General features: G+C 44.3%; 3 protein-coding genes across 3 annotated transcripts; all 3 read left to right on the top strand.

Moving 5' to 3' along the window:
- Positions 1–224: 224 nt before the first annotated feature.
- Positions 225–12,142, top strand: VPS33A (VPS33A core subunit of CORVET and HOPS complexes; the record flags this gene model as incomplete). The annotated part of the gene is made up of 13 exons (XM_081966684.1): positions 225–381; positions 1,489–1,554; positions 2,552–2,679; positions 3,613–3,802; positions 3,934–4,050; positions 4,681–4,855; positions 5,404–5,597; positions 8,540–8,666; positions 9,524–9,591; positions 10,029–10,166; positions 10,588–10,725; positions 10,827–10,995; positions 11,949–12,142. Exons 1-13 carry the CDS (start codon positions 280–282, stop codon positions 12,140–12,142), a joined length of 1,806 nt encoding a protein of 601 aa, XP_081822810.1. The 5' UTR covers positions 225–279.
- Positions 12,143–14,851: 2,709 nt separating this feature from the next.
- On the top strand, positions 14,852–16,858 carry LOC309399152 (uncharacterized protein). The gene is made up of 2 exons (XM_081966687.1): positions 14,852–15,000; positions 16,204–16,858. Exon 2 carries the CDS (start codon positions 16,218–16,220, stop codon positions 16,386–16,388), a length of 171 nt encoding a protein of 56 aa, XP_081822813.1. The 5' UTR covers positions 14,852–15,000; positions 16,204–16,217; the 3' UTR covers positions 16,389–16,858.
- Positions 16,859–17,903: 1,045 nt separating this feature from the next.
- On the top strand, positions 17,904–22,668 carry DIABLO (diablo IAP-binding mitochondrial protein). The gene is made up of 6 exons (XM_081966799.1): positions 17,904–18,084; positions 19,479–19,599; positions 20,024–20,155; positions 20,605–20,715; positions 20,905–21,001; positions 21,921–22,668. Exons 1-6 carry the CDS (start codon positions 18,032–18,034, stop codon positions 22,133–22,135), a joined length of 729 nt encoding a protein of 242 aa, XP_081822925.1. The 5' UTR covers positions 17,904–18,031; the 3' UTR covers positions 22,136–22,668.
- Positions 22,669–22,708: the final 40 nt, after the last annotated feature.

The following is a 22,708-nucleotide window of genomic DNA, read 5'->3' as shown; positions in this document are numbered from 1 at the left end:
AACAATAAATAATAAATAAAATAAAATAATAAAAAAGTGGCAAAACAAAGCTGTGGTGATGCAGGAAAGGCCTTTCCTTTGCCTCTTGCCCACTTTCCTCCCCCTTCTCCCCCCAAAAGCCTCCCCTAAGCAGCCTCCTTCCTCCTCCTCCGCCCAGAGCCTCACCTGAGCGGCCAGGTAAGAGCTAGGAACGCCTCGCAGCGGAGGGGCGTGGCCATGCCGAGGCCCCGCCCCCGCGGCGCCTCACGTGACCGGCGTGGGCGTGGCGGCGCATCGGCCATGGCGGCTCACCTCAGCTCGGGCCGCGTCCCGTTGACGGCGCTGAGGGAAGCCGGGCGGAGGGAGCTGCGCGCCTTCCTCGACAAATGCGCCGGATCCAAGGTGAGCCAGGGGCGTGCCCCGCCTGGGGGAAGACCCATCCTCCACTGCCGGCCGGGGACGATGGGTCCCGAGTCCTCCCACCCGCCCCTCCTCTCCCTAACTTCTTATTATTTTTCATTATTATCCCCTCCCTTCCGTGTTATTGGTCGGTCTTTCTTATGCATTCATACTATTCCGCCTTGGTATTTTTAAATGATCGTCGCTCATCCTGCATGGATATTTATTCTGCATTATTTATTTTGCAGTGATATTTATTCTGCATTGATATTCTGCATTATTTATTTTGCATTATTTATTTTGCAGTGATATTTATTCTGCATTGATACTTATTCTGCATTATCTATTTTGCATTGATATTTATTCTGCATTGATATTTATTTTGCATTGATACTTATTCTGCATTGATATTTATTCTGCATTGATATTTATTTATTTTGCATTGATACTTATTCTGCAGTGATATTTATTCTGATATTCTCAAGCATTATTTTAATCATCCTTATTTGTTATTCATTGACAGTATAGTGCAGAGCTATTATATTTATTGCCTTTCCGTATTTTTCATTATCATTCTTTGCTATTCAGTGAATAATATACACTGATGCTCTAATCTGGTATTTATTATGTGTTGATGTTTTAAAGTATTATTTGTTATTCATTGGTATTATTCTAGATTGATAACTGCACATTGCTATTTTAAATTAACATTTGTTATTCATTGATATTATTCTAGATTGATTCTGCATGTTGCTATTTTAAAGTATCATTTGTTATTCATTGATATTATTCTGTTGCTTGCATGTACACTGAGAGCTTCTGCTCCAGGGACAATTGTGTGTCTAATCACACTTGGCCAAATAAAGTATTCTATGTTATTGTGTGTTTGTATGTTTATGCATTGATATTTTTTATTATTAATAATCAAGGTTCAGTGTTTATTATAGAATAGAACAGAATCCTTATACGTTGATATTCTTGTTAGTCATTGATATTTTAAATTCATTGATGTTACTTATTGGTATTTATTACACATGGATATATTTATAGGTCCTTCAAAGTGTTTTTCAGTAGGTTGTGATATACTTAAATCTGTTTTTTCTTCCTTAGGCCATTGTGTGGGACGAGTATCTTACTGGGCCCTTTGGATTGATTGCACAATATTCTCTTTTGAAGGTAAGATATGAGCAAGGGTTATAAAAAATGCTAGAAATGTGATAATGCACTAAGTCTTTCATTTAAAAAGTATGCATGTTCTCTCCCTGTGGAATTTTGTTTAAAAAACACACACAAGGCGTTTGTCTTTGGTGCAGATGCTCTCAGTGTACATAAGGAGAATACAAATACATTCAAGATTTAAAAGATACAACACTTAGTGATATCAAGGTTACTAATAAGCTATCAAATCGTACTAGGAAATAATAAAAACAATATAAATTGAAAGATGCAAGCAACATGGTTATAGTCATAAGTGGGGAGAGATAGATACTAGGAAGGAAGAGAAGAATAATAGTAATGCAGTCTTAGTAAATTATTTGACAGTGTTGTGGGAATTATTTGTTTAGCAGAGTGATGGCGTTCGGGGGGGAAACCTGTCCTTGTGTCTAGTTGTTCTGGTGTGCAGTGCTCTATAGCGTCGTTCTGAGGATAGGACTTGAAACAATTTATTTTCTTTTTTGACTCGTGCAGTGTACATGTCCTCAGTGGAAGGCAGGTTGGTAGAATGGTTTTTTCCACCGTTCTGATTCTCCTCTGACGTTTCTGTCTGTCTTGTTGGGTTGCAGAGCCAAACCAGACAGTTATGGAGGTGCAGATGAGAGACTCAATAATTTCTCCGTAGAACAGAATCAGCAGCTCCTTGGGCAGTTTGAGCTTCCTGAGTTGGCGCAGAAAGAACATTCTTTGCTGTGCTTTTTTGATGACGTTTTTGATGTTAGGTGTCCATTTTTAGGTCTTGAGATATGGTAGAAGCTAGAAACTTGAAGGTCTCTACTGTTGATACTGTGTTGTTTAGTATTGTAAGAGGTGGTAGTATGGGAGGGTTTCTCCTAAAATCCTATTTTATATTCTACATATGCTATTACCTCTAGTTTGAGCCCCAAATCCCCTCTCTTTCTCAAATATTCAAACCAAATTGAATGCCTTCATAGTTGTTTTGATCATTTCCTTCCAGGAACATGAGGTGGAAAAAATGTTCACCCTCAAAGGAGGCCACCTTCCACCAGCTGATGTCAAGAACATTATTTTCTTTGTCAGGCCCAGGTTAGAGCTCATGGACATCATTGCAGACAATGTGCTCAGGTAAGGTCACCTGGGGATTTTGAAGGCCAGGTTGGACTTTTTCACAAGGACAAACTTCACCATTTATGTTGGCGGAGGAAGTGCAGAATATATATTTGTTCCCCAGTTTTGCTTATTCTTTTTTAAATCAGATTTCAGGGCTTGTATCTGTTTTGGCTCTGTCCACTGTCTAGTTTTGAATTGGGGTTCCTTATTAATCTAAATCAGTTGTGTCCAGTCTTGGCAAATTTACTTTGTGGATTTCAACTCCCAGAATTCCCCAGCCAGCCATGACTCATGAATTCTGGGAGTTGATGTCCACAAGTCTTAAAGTTGCCAAGGTTGGACACCCCTGATCTAAATAGTGATAACTTAATATTTAATAATAGAATAGAATTTTTATTGCCCAAGTGTGTTTGGACACACAAGGAATTTGTCTTCGGTGCATATGATGCTCTCAGTGTACATAAAAGACAAGATACTTAATGATAGTCATAGGGTACAAATAAGCAATTAAATCATATTAGGAAACAATCAATATCAATCGTAAGGACACAAGCAACAAAGTCACAGTCCTGCCGTCATACGTAGGAGGAGATGGGTGATAGGAACAATGAGAAGACTAATGCAGCCTTAGTGAATAGTTTGACAGTGGGGAGGGAATTATTTGTTTAGCAGAGTGATGGCATTAGGGGAAAAACTCTCCTTGTGTCTAGTTGTTCTGGTGTGCAATGCCCTATAGCGTCGTTTTGAGGGTAGGAGTTGAAACAATTTATGTCCAGGAGGCGAGGGATCTGTAAATATTTTCACGGCCCTCTTTTTGACCAATAAATGAATGGAGTGCTATATAGAATGAATGAATGAAAGAATGTTCATTTGAACTGGTCCAGAGACTATTAAAATTGAGCTGGGGAAGGCTTGATCAGATTAAAAACCTTCCTTCTCTCTTTCCAGCGAAGATAAAATCCGCTGTCCGCAGCGGGATTTCCACATCTTGTTTGTGCCGCGTCGCAGTTTGTTGTGCGAGCAGCACCTCAAAGAATTGGGCGTGCTGCACTGCTTCATTCACCGAGAGGAATACAGCCTGGACCTCATCCCCTTTGATGGAGACCTCCTGTCCATGGAGTCAGAAAACGCCTTTAAGGTCAGAACCTGCACACAGAGCTGAGGAGGCCACTCCCGAGACGGAGACCTCGGGCGCTCCACACGCCTCCTTTCTGATGGCAGGAAATGCTGGCTTCCTGGAAGATTGAGAGTGACTTCTCTTTCTCCTAGGAGTGTTACTTAGAAAATGACCAGACCAGCCTCTACCATGCGGCGAAAGGACTCATGACGCTCCAGGCTCTCTACGGGACCATCCCGCTCATTTTTGGAAAAGGAGAGTGTGCACGGGTAAAAAATACGCTGTCCTTACTTATGGCTCAGTTTGGCTTCCTGCCAGCCTCTTTTGCAACGAGGGCCCCTTTGTTCTGATAATTTAAACCAGCAGCGTCCAACCTCGGCAACTTAGAAAGACCTGTGGGCTTCAACTCCCAGAACTCCTTGGCCAGCTGGAGAATTCTGGGAGTTGAAGTCCACAAGTCTTAAAAGTTGAGGCTTGAAGTCCACAAGTCTTAAAAGTTGAGGCTTGAAGTCCACAAGTCTTAAAAGTTAAGAGTTGAAAGTCCACAAGTCTTAATGTTGCCAAGTTGGGACACCCTTATTTAGACACAAAATTGATATCCATGGAATGTTTGTTGCTGATACACAGAGCTTGGCACGAGGTCCTAACCCCAGGCAGTCAAACCACAGGAACAGTAGAATATCTGCCACCTAATTTGCGCATAGAGCAAAAGTAATGTCTGAAATAGACAGAGGTGGTGGAAACCAGGGTAGGTTGGAAGGATCTCCTGCTTGGCTTGGATGTCCAGGAATTGAGAGCTGAATCAGCCGAGCAGGGCGTGAGAAACGTAGCTCTAAAGGGCGCCTGGTGAAGTTAATCTTTGTGGCCTGGTCCGTAAATCTGGGTTCTCTGCATTGCAGCATGTGGCGAACATGATGATCCGCATGAAGAGGGAGTTTTCGGGGATCCAGAACCCCATTCTGCCCGTCTTCGATACCCTCCTGCTGCTGGACCGCAACGTGGATTTGATCTCCCCTCTGGCTACCCAGCTGACCTACGAGGGCCTGATTGACGAAATCTACGGGATTCAGAACAGTAAGTAAGACTGTAACCCAGAAGGTAGAAACTCTCGATCCCTCTCAGCCCGGCCTGCCTCGCAGGGTTGTTAGGAGGAAAATTGGAGGAAGCCACTCTCAGCTCCTGAAATCAAGTCATATGCAGGCTGGCCTTCCACTTACAACAGTTCGGTTAGTGACTGTTCAAAGTTACGACAACACTGGAAAAAGGGACAGGACCGTTTTTCACATTTACGACCTTTCCAGCAACCCCATGGTCAAAATTCAGATGCTTGGCAACTGTCTCATATTTATGACCGTTGCTGTCTCCCTTTTGCGACCTCCTGACAATGGGGAAGCGAGATTCACTTAACAACCAGGTTACTGACTTATCAATTGCAGTGATTCACTTAACAGCAGATGCAGGAAAGGTCGTAAAAAAGGGGCAAAACTCAATTAACCAATGTCTCACTTAACTGGGTTCAATTATGGTCATAAATTGAGGACTAGCTGTGTATCTTCAATGTGTCTCTCCCAGGCCTTTCTTTAAAACTTCCGTCTCATTTCTTTTTCCTCAATGTTTGGCAGCCTACGTAAAACTTCCCCCCGAGAAATTTGCCCCCAAGAAGCAGGGGGAGGCCGCGAAGGAGCTCCCCACCGAGGCCAAGAAGCTGCAGCTGAACTCCGCCGAGGAGCTGTACGCCGAGATCCGGGACAAGAACTTCAACGCCGTGGGCAGCGTCCTGAGCAAGAAGGCCAAAATCATCTCGGCTGCTTTTGAGGTAATAAAGCAACGGCCACTTGGAAGGCCCGTGGACTTCAACTCCCAGAATTCCCCTGCCAGCCACATCTGCTGTGCTCAGGAAGGGCAAAAACCCATCATCCTCTCCTCTTAGAATCCAACTGCTGTATTTTTCAGACTATAAGATGCACCGGGGTCTAAGAAGCACCATGATTTTGAAGAGGTACATTTAAAAAAAAAAGGTTTTTGCACTCTGCAGGCCTCCCAAACTCTCTGCATGCCTCGTTTTTTGCAAAAAAAAAAAAGGGGGGGGGGGCATGCAGAGCTTTGGGAGGCTCTTAGAGGGGCTGGGGGGGAGGCAAAAACAAGCAAAAAACAGCCATGGGCAGAAACGGCCCATTTTTTGCTCTTTTTTGCCCTCCCCAGCCCCCAGGAGCCCTCTGGAAGCCTCCTAAAGGCTATGCACGGCCATTTTGGTGAAGGGGGCGGGGTTTCAGGAGGCCAAAAATGCTGTATTCAGTGTATAAGACAAACCCAGATTTTCAGCCTCTTTTTTAAGGGAAAAAGGTGCGTCTTATACTCCGAAAAATACGGTAAGTTGTGACCAATCCACTGCAGGTAGTCCTTACAACAGTTCATTTAGTGACGGGTTGAAGTTACAGCGGCACTGAAAAAGTGACTTACGAGCATTTTTTCACACTTACGACCAGTGCAGCCTCCCGGTGGTAACGTGATCCAAATTCACATTCTTGCTAACTGAACTCATAGTTATGACGGTTGCAGGGTGACCTTGCGTCCTTCTGGCAAGCAAAGTCCATGGGGAAACCAGTTTATGCCCCCCCCCCCCGTTGACTGATTTAACAACGATGATTCACTGAACAACTGTGGCAAGGAAGGTCGTAAAATGGGACAGAACTCCCTTAACGAACGTCTCACAACGGACATTTTGGGCTCTAAGTTGAGGGCTACCTGTGCATAATTTTTGTGCAGCTGCAGTGGAAAAGTTTCTCCCGTGAGCTCCGTAATTGATCCGACAGGGAGACTCGCACTTTTACACAGGAAGGAAAAGGAAACGTCGCATCGTCAGATCTAATAGGTGATAATGAAACGGCAGAGAGGCCCTTAATGGCCAGCGTTCATTATGGGCTACCTGCCTGGGCTTGCCATTCGCAGCCTTGGCACTTCCCTCCGGTTTTACACTCGTCAGGGAGCGTGTGGGATTTGCACAATTTCCTTTCTCTCTTTCTCTCTCATACTCTCTCTTTCTTTCGCCCCATCTCTCTCTCTCTCTCACTCTCTTTCTGTCTCTTTCCTTCTCCTCTTTTTCACTTTCTCCCCCCTTTCTCTCTCTCTCTCTTTCTCTCTCACTCTCTTTCTGTCTCCTCTCTCTCTCTCACTCTCTCTTTTTCTCTCTCCCCTCTTTCTCTTTCTCTCTCTTTGTCTCTCACTAACTCTGTCTCTCTCTTTCTCTCCCCCTCTTTCTTTCTTTTTCCCTCCCCCCCTTTCTTTCTCCCCTGAAAAAGCTGGATATAGATTATGGACTTCAGTAGGTTAATAGATCATTACACTTTGCAGTTATCCGGTCCTTAAGAGCTCTGTTTTTCATTGCTATGGAGATAATTCCACTTAGCCTGCTTTGGAAAGCCCCCTGAGATTTGCCAGATGATCATTTCTCAAGACGGTGAGGAGGGGGATTTAGGAAGCTGCAGGTTTGATTTTTTTCCCCCACCCAGATTCTCAGTCCAAAATTCAAGATTTGAAGGAAAGAAAAGGCATGGTGAAAATACAGAACTTAAGAAAAACATGAGCATTAAAACATTTTTTTAGAAATTGGGGCATGTTTCTGAGGTCCATTTCTTCTACTGGCAATAGTTGGAGTTTTGCTGGCATGCTGGGAAGTGGGTTATACGTATAAATGCCACTTAAGTAGTCGAGCCAGTTGACACTTTGAGGGATCCCAGTCAAGGATTCTTGTCCCATGCATGCAGTTTCCCTTCAGCCTACCGAAAAATACACCTTTTTTTTCTCCTGGAACAGGAATAAAGCTGGACCTGTCCAGTGAAGTTGCTTTTTGGACATTTGGACATTTTTTAGCAATTGGATAAGTGGAGAAAAAAAGTTGATCCCGGAGAAGACTTTTCTGATCTTCTCATAATATGAAAAACGACGTGTGGTGACTTCTATCAATCTCAGTGAAGCAAAGTGGATAGTTAGCTGTCATGAGAAAGGAGTAGAATCCAGATAAGCTTAATAGGGCTGCGTGGGGGGGGGGGGGGGGATGACAGCTGGTTTAGTCTAGTGGTTAAGGCATCAGGCTAGAAAGGGGGAGACCGTGAGTTCTAGGTGTCCACCTTAGCATTGAAAAACAGCTGGGTGACTTTGGGCCAGTCACCAGGAGACAGTGAGTTCTAGTTCCGCCTTAAGCATGAAAGCCAGCCACTCCCTCTGCGACCTCACAGGGTTGTTGTTATTATGGGGAAAATAGGAGGAGGAAGGTGTGTTGGATATGTTCACAGCCTTGAGTTATTTGCAAAAACAACAAAGGCAGGAGGTCAGAGTTCAAAGGCATCTGCCTCCCATTAATAACAGAATGCTAAATGTGTGAAAAAGTCATTTTTTCCTCCCCCCAGTTCCCTTGTAACTTTGCCACAAAACAAACCTGTTGCAACCTTGGGCTAGCCAGCCATAACTTACCTCTTCAAGTCATCATCCTCTTGAACATTTTCCAAACCCTCCGAGGCCTCCTTTTAAAATAAAGCAAAAAACAAAAACCCTCTGATTTTGGGAAGCTGAATTCTGATAACGAAGTCAATTGAATGAAGGATGTTTTTCCTTGGAAGACTTCCTGTAACTGTCAAAGGTCGGAAGCCAGAAACAAGCGACATTGCTTTAGAATAGAGTTACAGAATTGGAAGGGACCTTGGAGGCCTTCTAGTCCAACCCCCTGCTTAGGCTCTGGACTCTCTGATTTATGTTTCTTAGGAAAGGCACCACGCCAAAACCGTGGGGGAGATCAAGCAGTTTGTCTCACAGCTGCCCCACATGCAGGCTGCCAGAAGCTCTTTGGCGAACCACACCTCCATCGCGGAGCTCGTGAAAGACATCACCAGTAAGTAACTCGAGAGTATCTTTTTCGGGGGACGGGCATAAGGGGGGGGGTAGGTTTCCCCTTTTGAATAGGGATCTTGGAGTCCTAGTGGACAACCATTTAAATAGGAGCCAGCCATGTGCAGCAGCTGCCCAAAAAGCCAACACAGTTCTAGCTACATAAACAGAGGGATAGAATCAAGATCACGTGAAGTGTTAATACCACTTTATAAGGCCTTGGTAAGGCCAACTTGGAATCCTGCATTCAGTTTTGGTCGCCACCATGTAGAAAAGATGTGGAGATTCTAGAAAGAGTGCAGAGAAGAGCAACAAAAAAGATTAGGGGACTAGAGGCTAAAACATGAAGAACGGTTGCTGGAATTGGGTATGTCTAGTTTGATGAAAAGAAGGTCTAGGGGAGACATGATAGCAGTCTTCCAATATCTCAGGGGATGCCCCAAAGAAGAGGGAGTCAAGCTATTCTCCAAGGCACCTGAGGGTAGAACAAGAAGCAATGGGTGGAAACTAATCAAGGAGAGAAGCAACCTAGAACTGAGGAGAAATTTCCTGACAGTAAGAACAATTAATCAGTGGAACAGAAGTTGCCTCCAGAAGTTGTGAATGCCCCAACACTGGAAGTCTTTAAGAAGATGCTGGATAGCCATGTATCTGAAACGGTTTCCTGGCTAGGCAGGGGGTTGGACTAGAAGACCTCCAAGGTCCCTTCCAACTCTGCTATTGTATTGTATTGAATGAGGTTCAGGCCGAACCTTTGGTATTGGCCATTGGCCAGATTTCAGCGGTCTCCTTACTATGAAAATATCTTAGGATCCCGTTAATGTCCCTTCTTTACAACTGGTTTCATTTTTCTATTCTAAGCCTCAGAAGACTTTTTCGATAATTTAACAGTGGAGCAAGAATTTATGTCCGGCATAGATACCGATAAGGTAGGCCAATATTTCCTCAAAACAGCTGACGTGTTTTGCACAAATTAATTTCCCGTGGAATTGAAGGGATGTATATCTGGCGAGGGGCATTCACACCCCAAAACTGGCATCCATAATTTTGGGGTTTAAGCATCTTTGAGAGCCAGGTAGCTGTGGGCCAAGCTAGTCCTTTTGCCAGTCTTTCTCTCCTTCGGCTGCTTACAAGATGGGTGGACTTTGACTCCCAGAATCCTCCAGCCGGCATGGGTGAACGAAAACCGCAGGTGAAAAGGTAGCCTTTGTGTAGGATTGATCAGATTGGTGCGAAAGATAGTTAGCATGAAAACTCTTCCATATCTTCTTCAGCATCGAGTCAATTCTGCAAAGAAGGTAACCCTCTTTGCAAGCACGTGATTTTGGTTGAAAATTTGAATTGGGTTTTTTTTTCTCCTCCGCAGGTCAACAGCTATGTAGAAGATTGCATTGCCCGAAAGTATCCTTTGATTAAGATACTGAGGCTCGTTTGCCTGCAGTCGGTGTGCAACAGCGGCTTAAAACAGAAAGTGCTGGATCATTACAAGAGAGAGATTCTCCAGGTTAGGCTTTTTCCAAGGCAAATATTGGAATAGAATAACAAAGTTGGAAGGGACCTTGGAGGTCTTCTAGTCCAACCCCCTTTTAGGCAGGAAACCCTACACCACTTCAGACAAATGGTTATCCAATATCTTCTTTAAAACTTCCAGTGTTGGGGCATTCAAAACTTCTGGAGGCAACTTCTGTTCCACTGATTCATTGTTTTAACTGTGAGGGAATTCCTCCTCAGTTCTAAGTTGCTTCTCTCCTTGATTAGTTTCCACCCATTGCTTCTTTTCCTACCCTCAGGTGCCTTGGAGAATAGCTTGACTCCCTCTTCTTTGGGGCAGCCCCTGAGATACTGGAAGACTGCTCTCCTGTCTTTCATAAATAATGTATAAAATGAATCTTCCGATGCTAAAAGGTCCATTGTTCTTGTTGCAGACTTACGGCTACGAACACATCCTGACCTTGAATAGCCTAGAAAAGGCCGGACTTTTGAAGGCCCAGCTGGGCAGTCGGAATAACTACCCAACCATCCGGAAAACTTTGCGTTTGTGGATGGACGACGTCAACGAGCAGGCAAGCTCCCCTCGGCCGCCTTTCAAGGGCAACTTGCCAAGGGCTCTTCAGTTCACCCGCTGCCCTTCTTCAATCCCACCCCATCTCTGCTTTCTTTGCAGAACCCGAACGATATCTCCTACGTCTACAGCGGGTATGCACCTCTAAGCGTTCGCCTGGCACAGTTGCTCGCCCGCCCGGGTTGGCGAAGCATTGAGGAAGTCTTAAAAATACTTCCTGGTCCTCACTTTGAAGAGAGGCAGCAGCTGCCAACCGGACTCCAGAAAAAACGTAAGTCTCTTTGCACACCCCGTTCAACTGGAATATTTCTTTTAAGTGCTCCAGGATTCTGGATGAGGGCCTGTGGACCTAGGGGTTCCAATGGCCACATAAACGGGGTGATTGGTTGTTTCTAAAATATTACAGTAACCCAAAGAGCCTTGATTACATGTAACCAATCATGCTTAATTTCTGGAGTGGTTCGGTGGCCTAGAGGTGGAGCTCTCGCGTCACAATCGGGAGGCTGTGAGTTCAGTCCTAGGTAGAGGCAGATGTTTCTCTGGGCACAATGAGAATTTATCTTCTTTAAAAAACTCCGTAGTGGCAACAAGAAAAGCATCCGGCCAGTAAACGCTCTGCTAACTCCATTCAGTTTCCACCCCGCAAGGGATTCTGGGGTCATTAAATGATGATGATGAATCATGTTTAAATTCTGCATAGCACTTTGTACTTCCTCCTGTGTGGGAAATGTTCCATGATGGTATTGCAGGGAGTCCTTGACTTACGTCCATTTGTTTAGTGACCGCTCAAAGTTACCAAAAAAAGATAAGTGAGTTACGACGTCCTCATACTTATGGCCGTCATTCCCATGGTCATGCGATCCAATTCGGTCGCCTGCCTTGTCTGTCTGACGAGTCAGTGGAAGAAGCCGGATCCATTGAACAAACCGCAGTGTTTCGCTTAACAACTGTGGCAAATAAAGACATAAAGTCAGCCATGGCTCACTTAACAACTGCCTTGCCTAGCGACAGAAATTCTAGTCCCAATTCTGGTCGTAAATTGAGGACTCCCTGTTAATACGTTTGCTCACACTCCCAATAAAAGCATCAATAATAGAGTTTCTCATTGTTTTTTGAACCGACGGCGGTGGGGTGGGTGAAAACGAGCGGCAAAGCACAACACATAATTTTGAAGGCAGTTTTCAACATCTCTTCTCCCTCCCCCCTCCCCCCGGATCATTCCAGGCCAGCACGGAGAAAACCGCATCACCCTCGTCTTCTTTCTGGGAGGCGTGACCTACGCCGAAATCGCAGCCCTGCGCTTCCTCTCCCAGATGGAGGACGGAGGCACCGAATACATCATTGCCACCACCAAACTGATCAACGGGACGAGCTGGATCAAATCTATGATGGAGAAGCTGGAGCCCCAGCCTTTCTAGGAGAAGCAGGGGTCAGGACCGAGCAGGACTCGATCGAGGTGGGATCGCGGACTCGGGAGAGAGGGAAGAGAGAGAAGGTGGATCGTGGACTTGCAGATTGAAAAGGAAGGTGGTTTTTTTTTTCCCCAACTGCTTTCCAAAAAAATATGGAGCCAGAAGGAAAACTCATCCTGCAATCTGCATTTTGGTTCGCTCCTTTGCGTCGTTCACAAGTGTCATTCCCAGACTTTTCTTACGGCTTCTAAACCCTTAATGTATATTCCACAATCTTTCCAGACATTTTCCCTTTCTTACTTCAGTCCACTGGTATTTTTCTTTCTTTTTTTTCTCCCGAGGCACTTAATCATGTTGGTGGGATGTAATCTATCCATTTTCCCTCTCGGGCTGCCATTCTAAAGCTTGAAAGTCTGTAAATCTGTAAGAGATCTGCCCCTTTAGGTCATACGGCTTTACCCCGATCCTCCTATTTTCACGGAATTCGTTTCCTCAATTTGTTTCTACACCAATCCTGCAAATATTGTTTTTCTGCCAATTTTGAAAAATCCCGCTCTCTTTTTCTCATTCATACCTCCTGAAACGCTTACAAGCACTCAATATTGAACAAATTTGCACAGAACATTATTGTGAATTCTGGGAGAAGAGGCTACTGTTCAATCCAGGGGTTCCCAAACTTGGCAACTTTAAGACTTGTGGACTTCAACTCCCAGAATTCTCCCAGAATGCTGGAGAATTCTGGGAGTTAAAGTCCACAAGTTGCCAAGTTTGAAGACCTCTGGTTTAATCAAACCTCATTCAGTTACAAACAAACAAGCATGTTTAAAAAGTGCTGGAATAATACTTTCGAAATCCAAGAAGTTAAAGGTTATAAAAACGCCAACACAGGCGTTTCCCAGCCTGTTATGTGTGTGTGTGATTGCTTTTTGGGACGTGTGCAAGTTTGTACATTGATATTGCCAGCAGAATCTCTCCGTATCCTTGTGAAAACAACACAATTCTCTCCCGTTAAACGTCACTATTGCGATAGCTGTGTTATTCCCTGTTCTCCAGAGTGCCACAGCCCCACGAATGCAAAAACCTTAGAATCAGGAAAGTTAAGCTTGTTTCTGGACAGTGTTAACCCAGTCTCAAGGGAGATCATTATATCCTAACGGCTTCCTGGGTAGTTTGATTTTGGTCTCCTTTTGATGAAGGCCTAGCTGATCACCAGGGTAATAATTTGATAATAAGAGCTCCTGATTAAATTTAGAGTCCATTTGCCCGAGCAGTGAAAGAAGGCAGAGGGGGATAATTGAGACCTTTTAGGGTGTAATAGCCAGGAAGAGCTTAACCAGAAGGGGGAAATAAACCTTTAAATAGAGCAGTGACGTGTTTTTCAGGCTAAAGGCAGGCGTAATGCAAGATTTATTTAGTTTATTTATTTAGTTTCTCAAACATGTAAAAGGTGTAAGTATGAACATGGACAAGGAGATGAGTACAAATGAATTGGGTGCAGTAGGACAGGGACGGTAGGCACGCAGGTGCGCTTATGCCCGCCCCCCTTATGGACCTCTTAGGAATGGGGTGAGGTCCACGGTGGACAGTTTAAGGTTGAAGTTTTGGGGGTTTGAGGATGTAACAAGGGAGTTGGGTAGAGCATTCCAGGCGTTGACCCCTCTGTTGCTGAAGTCGTATCTTTTGCAATCGAGTTTGGAGTGGTTGACCTTGAGTTTGTATTGATCGTTTGCTGAGGTTGAAGCCGAAGAAGTCGTTGACAGGTAGGACGTTGTAAAAAAAAAAACACAGGTTAAAAATTGGTTATAAGCAGAAGCAAAGTTTTGTCTAAAGTGCCAAGCTGCCTGCGTGCCTTGTGCCATTTTCTTCCCTTCCAATCCTCCCCCCGTGTTATTTTCAGCATCTCTGAATTTGGCCTTCAATTTAATAAATTTATGTGGGATGTTCAAATCGCCGAGAGAGAAAATGGTACCCAAGTCAGAGACATCTGCAAAATGTCACCAAAGGACTTGGCCACGTGGCCACAGTTTCCACTGACGGGAAGAGCAGATTTAATGTTCTGTCTGTTGCTGGGGTTAGAGCCCAGGGATCATTTCTACTGACACACAGAAACACACAGACCCATAAACATCTGACTGAGCGAAACGTGGACCCAAGCACCAAATGATGCGAGATTTAAAGCAGAGGTTGAATTTGAAAACGTGCTGTTTTTAGCGCTCTCTGTGTATATTTAACTCTCGTCATAATTTCCTTTGTGTTGAACAATCCCACACATCTTTTAACAAGCAGAGTGTACGTGTTTCGGTAAGATTGCAGCTCAGCATGTAAATCTCCCTCCCTTTCATCGCAAACATTATCATTGCCACAGTGGGGAGAAAGTTATTCTCACATTCTCAACAACGGATCCTTAGGTTTATACTACCCAGTGGCTAGACAGAAAAACCTACCCTGTACTAGTTTGGAAAAGTAGAAAAATCCAGTAGCATCTTAAAGGATGATAAACCTACTACACTGTGTGTTTTTGCACTCAAGTGTATTTCATCAGGGAAAGTACTGGAAGTATCCTTTAAAAAAAACACCCCTTTCCTCATTACTTCCATTCTGTCTTCATTTTTAAAAAGCCTCGGGATATTATTATTTTTTTCCTCCCGTGCAGTGAAGAACAAAGAAAGTCTGTGTATCCCATTGCAGAATTTCTCTCTGACCACACCTATTAGTTCTTCGCTTGCCTGGCGTGTGTATATATAGGGAGCATCCTTCTGCTGCCTCTTCAGATGAAGTCCAGCCACTTCCAGAAGCCGCTCACTCAAGACAAGCCCCGGAAGAGCCCACGAGAAGGATCCTTAAACCTCATCCTCCCAAAAAAGGTGAGCAATTTATCCGCATTGAAATATAATTAGATTTGATTTTTTAAATAATTTTATAGAAGAGGTACGGCATTTTAATGATCTAATCTCACGCAAGATAATGTTCACGAATCCAAACATGCACTGCCACTGAAAAAGCAGACATTTGGGGATTTTAAGGAAATTCTCTGAAAGTACTTTTTAAAAAGAAAATACATAGCAGATCCTTGGTTTGCTGGCTATCTAATTTGTACCTCGTTGGGAAGAGAAAAATAATCTCAATTAGCAGTATACGGATCTCTGCTTCATTTCCCCCACCACCACCACCTTTGGGACTAAAGTGAGATTAATTACCAGCTGTCCTGTCAAGTTTTTTTTCCTTGAAAAAGAAAAAAATCAGTATAATTAACATGCTCAGAGCGAAATATTTCAAATCTTCGTAAAGATAACAGCATTATCTTTTATTAGATCCCTGGGCCGCATATTTCTAAGAATGGGGGATTAAAAACAAACTTTTTATAAAGTTTAGGCACTATCAAATTATTACAGGGTTGCAGCCATTTCGAGGGGCAGATTGACTTTAAAGATGCTCCCCCACCCCTTATTTTGGGTGGACGGAAAGATGCCAAAGTCTTTGTAGAATAATCGCTAAACCAGAAACATTATTTTCCGGGCAGCCCGTCCATTAGATGCAATTATAACATTAAATATTAAAGTAGGCTCCCTCTGGAAGAATTGATTGCTTTGATGACTGGATTTGGTCGGTACTAATGGATATATTAGCTATATATCTTGAGGCTCTGGAGCTGCACAGACCTGGAATCCTATCAGGCTGGCCGCTTACATCGGTTTCCCTAAAAATTATAGTCAAAGCTTGCAAAATTGTCTTCCAGTGACCTCACGCACAAACAGAGCCATATTTCAGCAAACTTTTTTCTTACAGTGTGCCAAAATTGCGCTCGTGCCCATTCAATCTCCCCCCCTCCCCCCCTGCCCATGCAACCCCTCCCCAGGCTCTGGAGGCTTTCCTGAAGCCTGGGGAGGGTGAAAACGGCCTCCCCCTCCCCCCAGAGGCCCTCCAGAAGCCAATGGTGGGGTGCAAGCAATACGCTTGCGATCCTCTGCTTTAAATCCCTGTTGTAGATCACGAAGCAGCTTCCATTCAGTGGCCTCTTTCATCCTGTCGTTCTTTTCTTCCCCTCCTTCCTTCCCTCCCTCTCCCAGATCCAGCTGTTCCCATGCAGTTTTCCCCACCACCTTTGAAATCCAGGATGGGGCAGGAATCCTTCACTCTCCATTTCCTGAAGGTGCTGAAGGAACTCCTGGCTTTCGTGCTCTTCAGTTACACTGTCTTGTTCGGAGCGCTGTTGTTGGCTGGATGGACGACTTACTTCCTTGTGCTAAAGTGACACCGTGTCGCAGTTCTGGCTGGAGCCCTGGAGACCTCAGCTGAACAAATTAGCCCTTTCTTCTTGCAGTATTTTGCCGGACTTTTAATTTCGTTTCCCAATCATCCTGGCGCTTTTTAAAGAAACCACTTGGTTTTGATCTTAAGGTTTCATTTTTTAAATCTACTTCTCGAGTATCAGAATCTCGGAGAGTTGTTAAACCACTTCCTCTCTCCAATCCATTTTTTTCTTTTTTTTTTATAATCTCGTGGGAATTTCCGTATTAAAAGCTGGCAAGTTGCAACATGCCTTTTGTTTCCTGGTATTGTTTAAACGCTTCGATGCTGACTTTTTTCCTCGCTTCGATTGAAGTTTGTAATTAACTCCCGATCTTCACTTTTGAATTATTTTTTTAAGTGAGGTTTTTATATTTCCGATGTCAGACAGCTTCCTCTTCCAAAAAAATAGCTCAATAAAATTATTTGCAGGTCTACGGTTGTCTATGTTAAATGCTTAAAAAGTTAACACATTGCTACACCTTACAATGTCTAAGCTTTTGAAAAAATGGGGAAATAGGAGATTTGAACACGTAAACAGTCCTACGTATTCTGAGTGACTGATAAATGTTTAGTTGGTAAAAGTTAAGTAACAACAAAGCTGATTTTTAATTGTTTTGTGTTTCTTATTAATAAAATTTAACATATGCTTTAACTCCAATCCTTTATGTAAGTGACAAAAGTATGCTGTACATGTACGGATATTTTGCCTGAAGCTCCTGAATGCTTCAGCCTCTCCAAGGAAAATTAATTACCCAATAATTGAGTTATAACATCACTGCCTGCTTTGGTTTGTGTCAAAATGCCTGTTTGAAATGTGTGAATGAATGTGTAAACATCATAGGATTCAGAAGAGTTTAATTCTGACCTCCACATCAAGTTAATAATGATTTAAAGATAGTTTTTATCAGCTGCAAAGATATACACTAATTAGATCTTGCAAGCCAATCAAAAATGTAATGAGTGAAATGCCCGGGACGCCTTATATTGGAATGTACAAATAATAAATATAATTATACAAATCAATTATAGAAATAAAAATAATTATTAAAAGTAATTTTAAAACATTCTGCCAATACACTTTTTTTATGCTGTTCACTGCTTAACTCCTTTGAAAAGTTGAAAAGTTTTGTTTTGGGGTTAAGAGGAGCAAATTCGTAACATTAAAACTATTGCATTAAACTTATCAAGTGACTGGTGAAGGGGCGCGTGCGCTCTCCAATAAATCACACGACCTCGGCACATGCGCGAATTCCACCCCGCCTTAAAAAAAAGCTTTTTCTGTTTCCGGCAAAGAATAACAACCGACTGTGGTCTGACGATCTAGATCTCGCTGACTCTATGATGCAAGACCTTTGCTTTCCATTGACAGTTGAAGGCAACTCGTTCCGTCCTAGAGCGGAAAAGAAAGGAAATGGTGACGTCACAATAAAGGGGCGCGGTCAGAAAAGGAGGAGCCAGGAAAGGAAAAGTCGGAATGACGTTATCGTAGGCACGTACAGCAGGAGGGCCAAACTGTCTCTCCGACAATCTGGTTAACTGGGCGTTGGAAGAAGACGTCATTTCCTGCGCGCTTTGTTGCCATTGAGAGAGAGAAAGAGGGCCAAGATGGCGTCTGCGAGGAGCCGTTGGTTGTGGTGCTGCTGCCGCGCCTTTTTCGGGTACTTCTCGCGGCTTTTGTTTCTTCCCTCCGCTTCCCCGAGCTCCGAGGCCGAGGGGCCTCTCGGGAGGCCGAGGGTCGTCTTCCCTGGGAGCTCCGGGCCCTTTTCAGCCTCCCTTGGGCGCTGCTTAACACCGGCGGACGAGCGGTCTCTCCGGGTTGGGAGGGGTCCCGAGGCACCTTGGACATCAGTTCCCATCATCCGCAGCCGTATCTCGCGTGGGTTTTCTGTTAGGGTGGCTGTGCGGGGCCTCCTCCCAGTGGGGGTTGGCTCTGTGGGTGCAAAGGTCGGTTGCAGGAGAATTGGGCAGGTCCAGTCCGGTGAAGAGAAGGACCAGGGGAGACGCGACAGCAGCCTTCCAAGACCTCAGGGGCTGCTGCTGCTTCTCGCCTCACAGTGAGCAGGTTGTGGGTTCGATCCTAGGGAGGGGCAGGTAGAAAGTCTCCTGCTTGTTTGCTGTTCTCTTCTTTTATTAGGGTGTTTATGTTGTCCCAGAGTCACAGGGAGAAAAGAAAGAAAGGTGGGTGCAGATTGATTGCTGAATGTCCATTTCAAAGTTGGATTAGATGATTAGGGGACTGGAGGTTGCAGGAACTGGGTTACCCACCCTATGGGGCTGGAGGAAGAAACCAGAGGCATCAACCTGCGTAAAAGTGAGACAAGCAGATTTCCTCTTTTTTTAATTTTGCTTTTTTAAACTTTTTGTGTTTTTAAGCTTGTGGGTTCAACAGAAGAGAGGTGCCCCACTTTCCCAATTGTGCCACTTGAAATGAGTTTATACCATATTTTTCGGAGTATAAGATGCACCAAGATTTTGAAGAGGCAAATAAAAAAAAAGTTTTTGCACTCTGCAGACTTCCCGAAAACTGCCCATTTTTCACAAAAACGGGCCCGTTATGGTTTTCCCCCCCAAACAAGGGCATGAATAGCCTTTAGGAGGCTTGTAGCATGTTCTTGGGAAGTGGGGGTCCCCAAAAACGAGCAAATGATGTCCTGTTTTTTTTAATCAAATTAGAGCATGGATAGCCTTTAGGAGGCTTCTAGAGTGCTCTGGGGGGGGGGGAGCAAAATTGAGCGAAAAATGGCCCGTTTTCCCCTCATTTCTGTCCTCCCCAGCCCCCAGGAGCACTCTGCAAGCCTCCCAAAGGCTATGCATGGCCATTTTTGGTGAAGAGGGCAGGGTTTTGGGAGGCAAAAAAATGCTGTGTTCCATGTATAAGACGCACCCAGATTTTCAGCCTCTTTTTGAGGGAAAAAGGTGTGTCTTATACTGCAAAAAATACAGTAAGGCCCAGTTTTCTTACACGTTACTGCAAGGAGGCGTATTTGGGCTGTTGGCTTTTTTTTTTGGCTCACTGCTGTTTTACTCTCTTGACGCATATCGTTTTCTCTAGACCCAGCTTTCCACTCTTCTCCAGTGTGAGGACGCAATTTGTGCCTGGATTAAGGGCGCCGTGGAAGAAAATGGCCACTCTGGGCTTTGGAATGACCTTGGCCGCTATTCCGATTACACAGGTAGCTCCCCGTTTTATTCTAATGCCAGAATATGAGCTTCTCCTTAGGTTTAGGTAAATCTACCACTATATTCATTATATTCAACAGCCAAGTGGTTTGCAGTAGTTTACCTGAAATTATGCAGTTAAAATGTATATTAATCTGTCACTTAATCTTAGCCAAGAGGCTAAAAAGCAATAAGGATCCCCAAATCTATTGTAATTTATTTTACTAAAGTTGCTCTCTATATTTCTCCAGCAAAACCTTTCGATTTCTTGTGTTCTTATGTTTCCAGTTGATTTGTAGGGACACAAGTTTCCAGTTATATAACAGTTCCTAGGTTGTTGTTTTTTTCCTTTTTAATGGCAACACACATTATTTCCTTTTCTGGCAGTTTTGAAAAGTCATTCTGCTTTTGAAGCAGCACATAATGTTTGTCTTTCAGAAACACGATCCGGGATCTCTAAGCAATGAAGCCTTGATCCGAAGAGCTGTCTCTTTAGTAACCGACAGCACTGGGACACTCCTTAATCAAACCACCTACGCATTAATTGATGCTCTAACAGAATATACAACGGTAAGACACTGCCTTCTGGATGCCACGTCTGGCGGTTTGGTGCAATACAACCAGAGGTGGTATTCAGCAGGCTCTGACCAGTTCTGGAGAACCGGTACTGGAAAATTTGAGTAGTTCAGAGAATCAGTAAATAGCACCTCTGACTGACCATCTATTCTCTGCCTCCGGAGTCCCAGATGATGGGGAGAAAATGGGGATTTGGCAGGAACCTTCCCCTGGAATGGGGTGGAAATGAAGATTTGGCAGTATCCTTCCCAAGCCATGCCACGCCCACAGAACCGGTAGTAAAAAAAAAAATTTAATCCCACCACTAGGTACAACTGTATGTTAACCTCCTCTAGGAAAGAAAGTTGGTTCCAAAAAGTGGCCTACAATTACCAAATATAAAGTAAAAAGTAAATGTTAAATTCTAGACAAGTACAACCGTAACAGGCTGGGCTTATTTACAGGCAGTCTACACACTGGTGTCCCTGTACCAAAAATACACGCATCTCCTGGGGAAAATGAATTCCAAAGAGGAGGATGCCGTTTGGCAAGTGATCATCGGGGCCCGAGTGGAGGTAAGCAACCTGATCTGGTGTTTTTCATCCTTCAGGGACTCAGGAGGGCTCCGTGTATGAACCCAAGAGGGTCAAATCCTTGGGAGTATCTAGTGGGTGACCATAATTAAGAAACCTCAGATAAGAATGATCTGGAAGCTGCGCAAAAGGTGCGCCAGATTTAATTGTTTTAATCCTGGCTTTGTTCAGATGACATCGAAGCAGAAGGAATATCTCAAATTAGAATCCAGATGGATGACCGCCCTGCGGCTATCAGAAATGGCTGCAGAAGCAGCATATCAGTCAGGTGAGATATGTGCGAGCCTCTTAATCTCTCCCTCTCCTTCAAACTGTAGACGGAATCAAATACCTTTTTTTTAATTATTCCACCTGTTGAAAAAATGTTTTAGCAAGAAATGTTATATTTCACTGAACAGTCTCCGAAAGAGTGGAACTGCACTGAAGTTATTTAAATCCCTTCAGAATATACCTTTAACATTTACTAACTCCTAAAAGCATATTTGTTCTTAGTTGTGAAGTCGTGTCCAACCCATCGCGATCCCCCAGGCCTTCCTGTCCTCTACCAGCCTCTGGAGTCCATTGAAGCTCATGCCGACTGCTTTGGTGACTCCATCCAGCCACCTCCTTCTCTGCCGTCCCCTTCTTCTTCTTTTGCCCTCCATCCTTCCCAGCATGAGGCTCTTCTCCAGGGAGTCCTTCCTTCTCCTTAGGTGGCCAAAGTCTTTGAGTTTCCTCTTCAGGATCCAGCCTTCTAAAGAGCAGCCTGGGTTGATCTCCTCTATTGACTGACAGGTTGGATTGCCTTGCAGTCCAAGGGACTCAATGCAGGAGTCTTCTCCAGCATATTAGGAACCCCAATTGACCTGGTGGTCTTGAGGATGAACTGGTGTGTGATATAAAGGGTGTGGATGTGTGTTTGTGTTCATTTTAAAATGTGTGACCAACAAACCCCCTAATGGAGAAATGAGGGCTACAAGCCCAATCTAGCTTTGCCATTAGAGGTGTACATATTGTGGGTTAAATCCAGAGGTAGAGCTGTGAGTCCACTTGCATCCTAATCCCATTAGTTTTAGTAAATCTACCGTGGCTGGATTCCAATCCGCTTTCATGTGGGTTGGGTTTACCATAATCTGAGTGGGCTTGAAAACGCACAAACGCAGCTTCTGCAAAAGCCAAAACCATTGAGCCCAACCGTCTCTTTTCAGGGGCTGACCAGGCCTCCGTGTCAACCCACAACCACATCCAGCTAGTGAAGACCCAAGTCCAAGAAGCACGGCACCTGTCCCAGAAAGCCGAAACCAAGCTAGCCGAGGCTCAGACGGAGGAGCTCCTGAAGCTGAAGGAAGAGGAACCTTTGCTATCCACCTCCCAGCAGGCCGTCAGCGACGAAACAGAGGAAGCTTACCTCCGTGAAGATTGAGGGTTGCTAGCACGGACATGATCCTGCTGGCGGGAAGGAACGTCACGGAGAACCGGGGATTAGATGCCGCTCTCTGGCTCCCCCAGCCTGGTTGTCCCTCGGCTTTGGAGCTGTGGGTGTTCTGTTGCCTGTCTGTTTAAATTCACAGCTATGCAAATGCGAAATAATCTACCAAGGGGGGATCAAGGGATCTCCCCTGCCAGGTAAGGGTGATTTTTTTTTCTGGCGCTTTTGAGGCCTGATGTGAGACAATCCAGGCGCCCGCCAGAATCTATAGAGATAATCGCACGTTGTAATCACTTAAAGGCTGTCTCTTGTGTTGCCTTTTTTTTTTCCCCTTCAAGAAAAAAAGCGTAAAGTGCCGGTGTTGAGAAGGACAAACGCTCTACCTGAAATTTCAGAAAATAGTTGTGGGAAAATTTTAACCGTTTGGAACCGAAGTGTCATTTTTTGTGTGTGGTTGTTTTTCTAGCGATGTACTCGGGATCATTCTCCCCGAACCGATTTTTAAAATAAAAATCCAAGGAACAGAATTTGACTCCTTTGTGGTAACGGGAGGGCAAAAAGTGCTCC

Source organism: Natrix helvetica, assembly GCF_964273705.1.
Source record: "Natrix helvetica genome assembly, chromosome: 14".
Classification (NCBI taxonomy): domain Eukaryota; kingdom Metazoa; phylum Chordata; class Lepidosauria; order Squamata; family Natricidae; genus Natrix; species Natrix helvetica.
The sequence above is the reverse complement of the archived record's forward strand: the minus strand, read 5'-3'. Positions and strand labels throughout refer to the sequence as shown.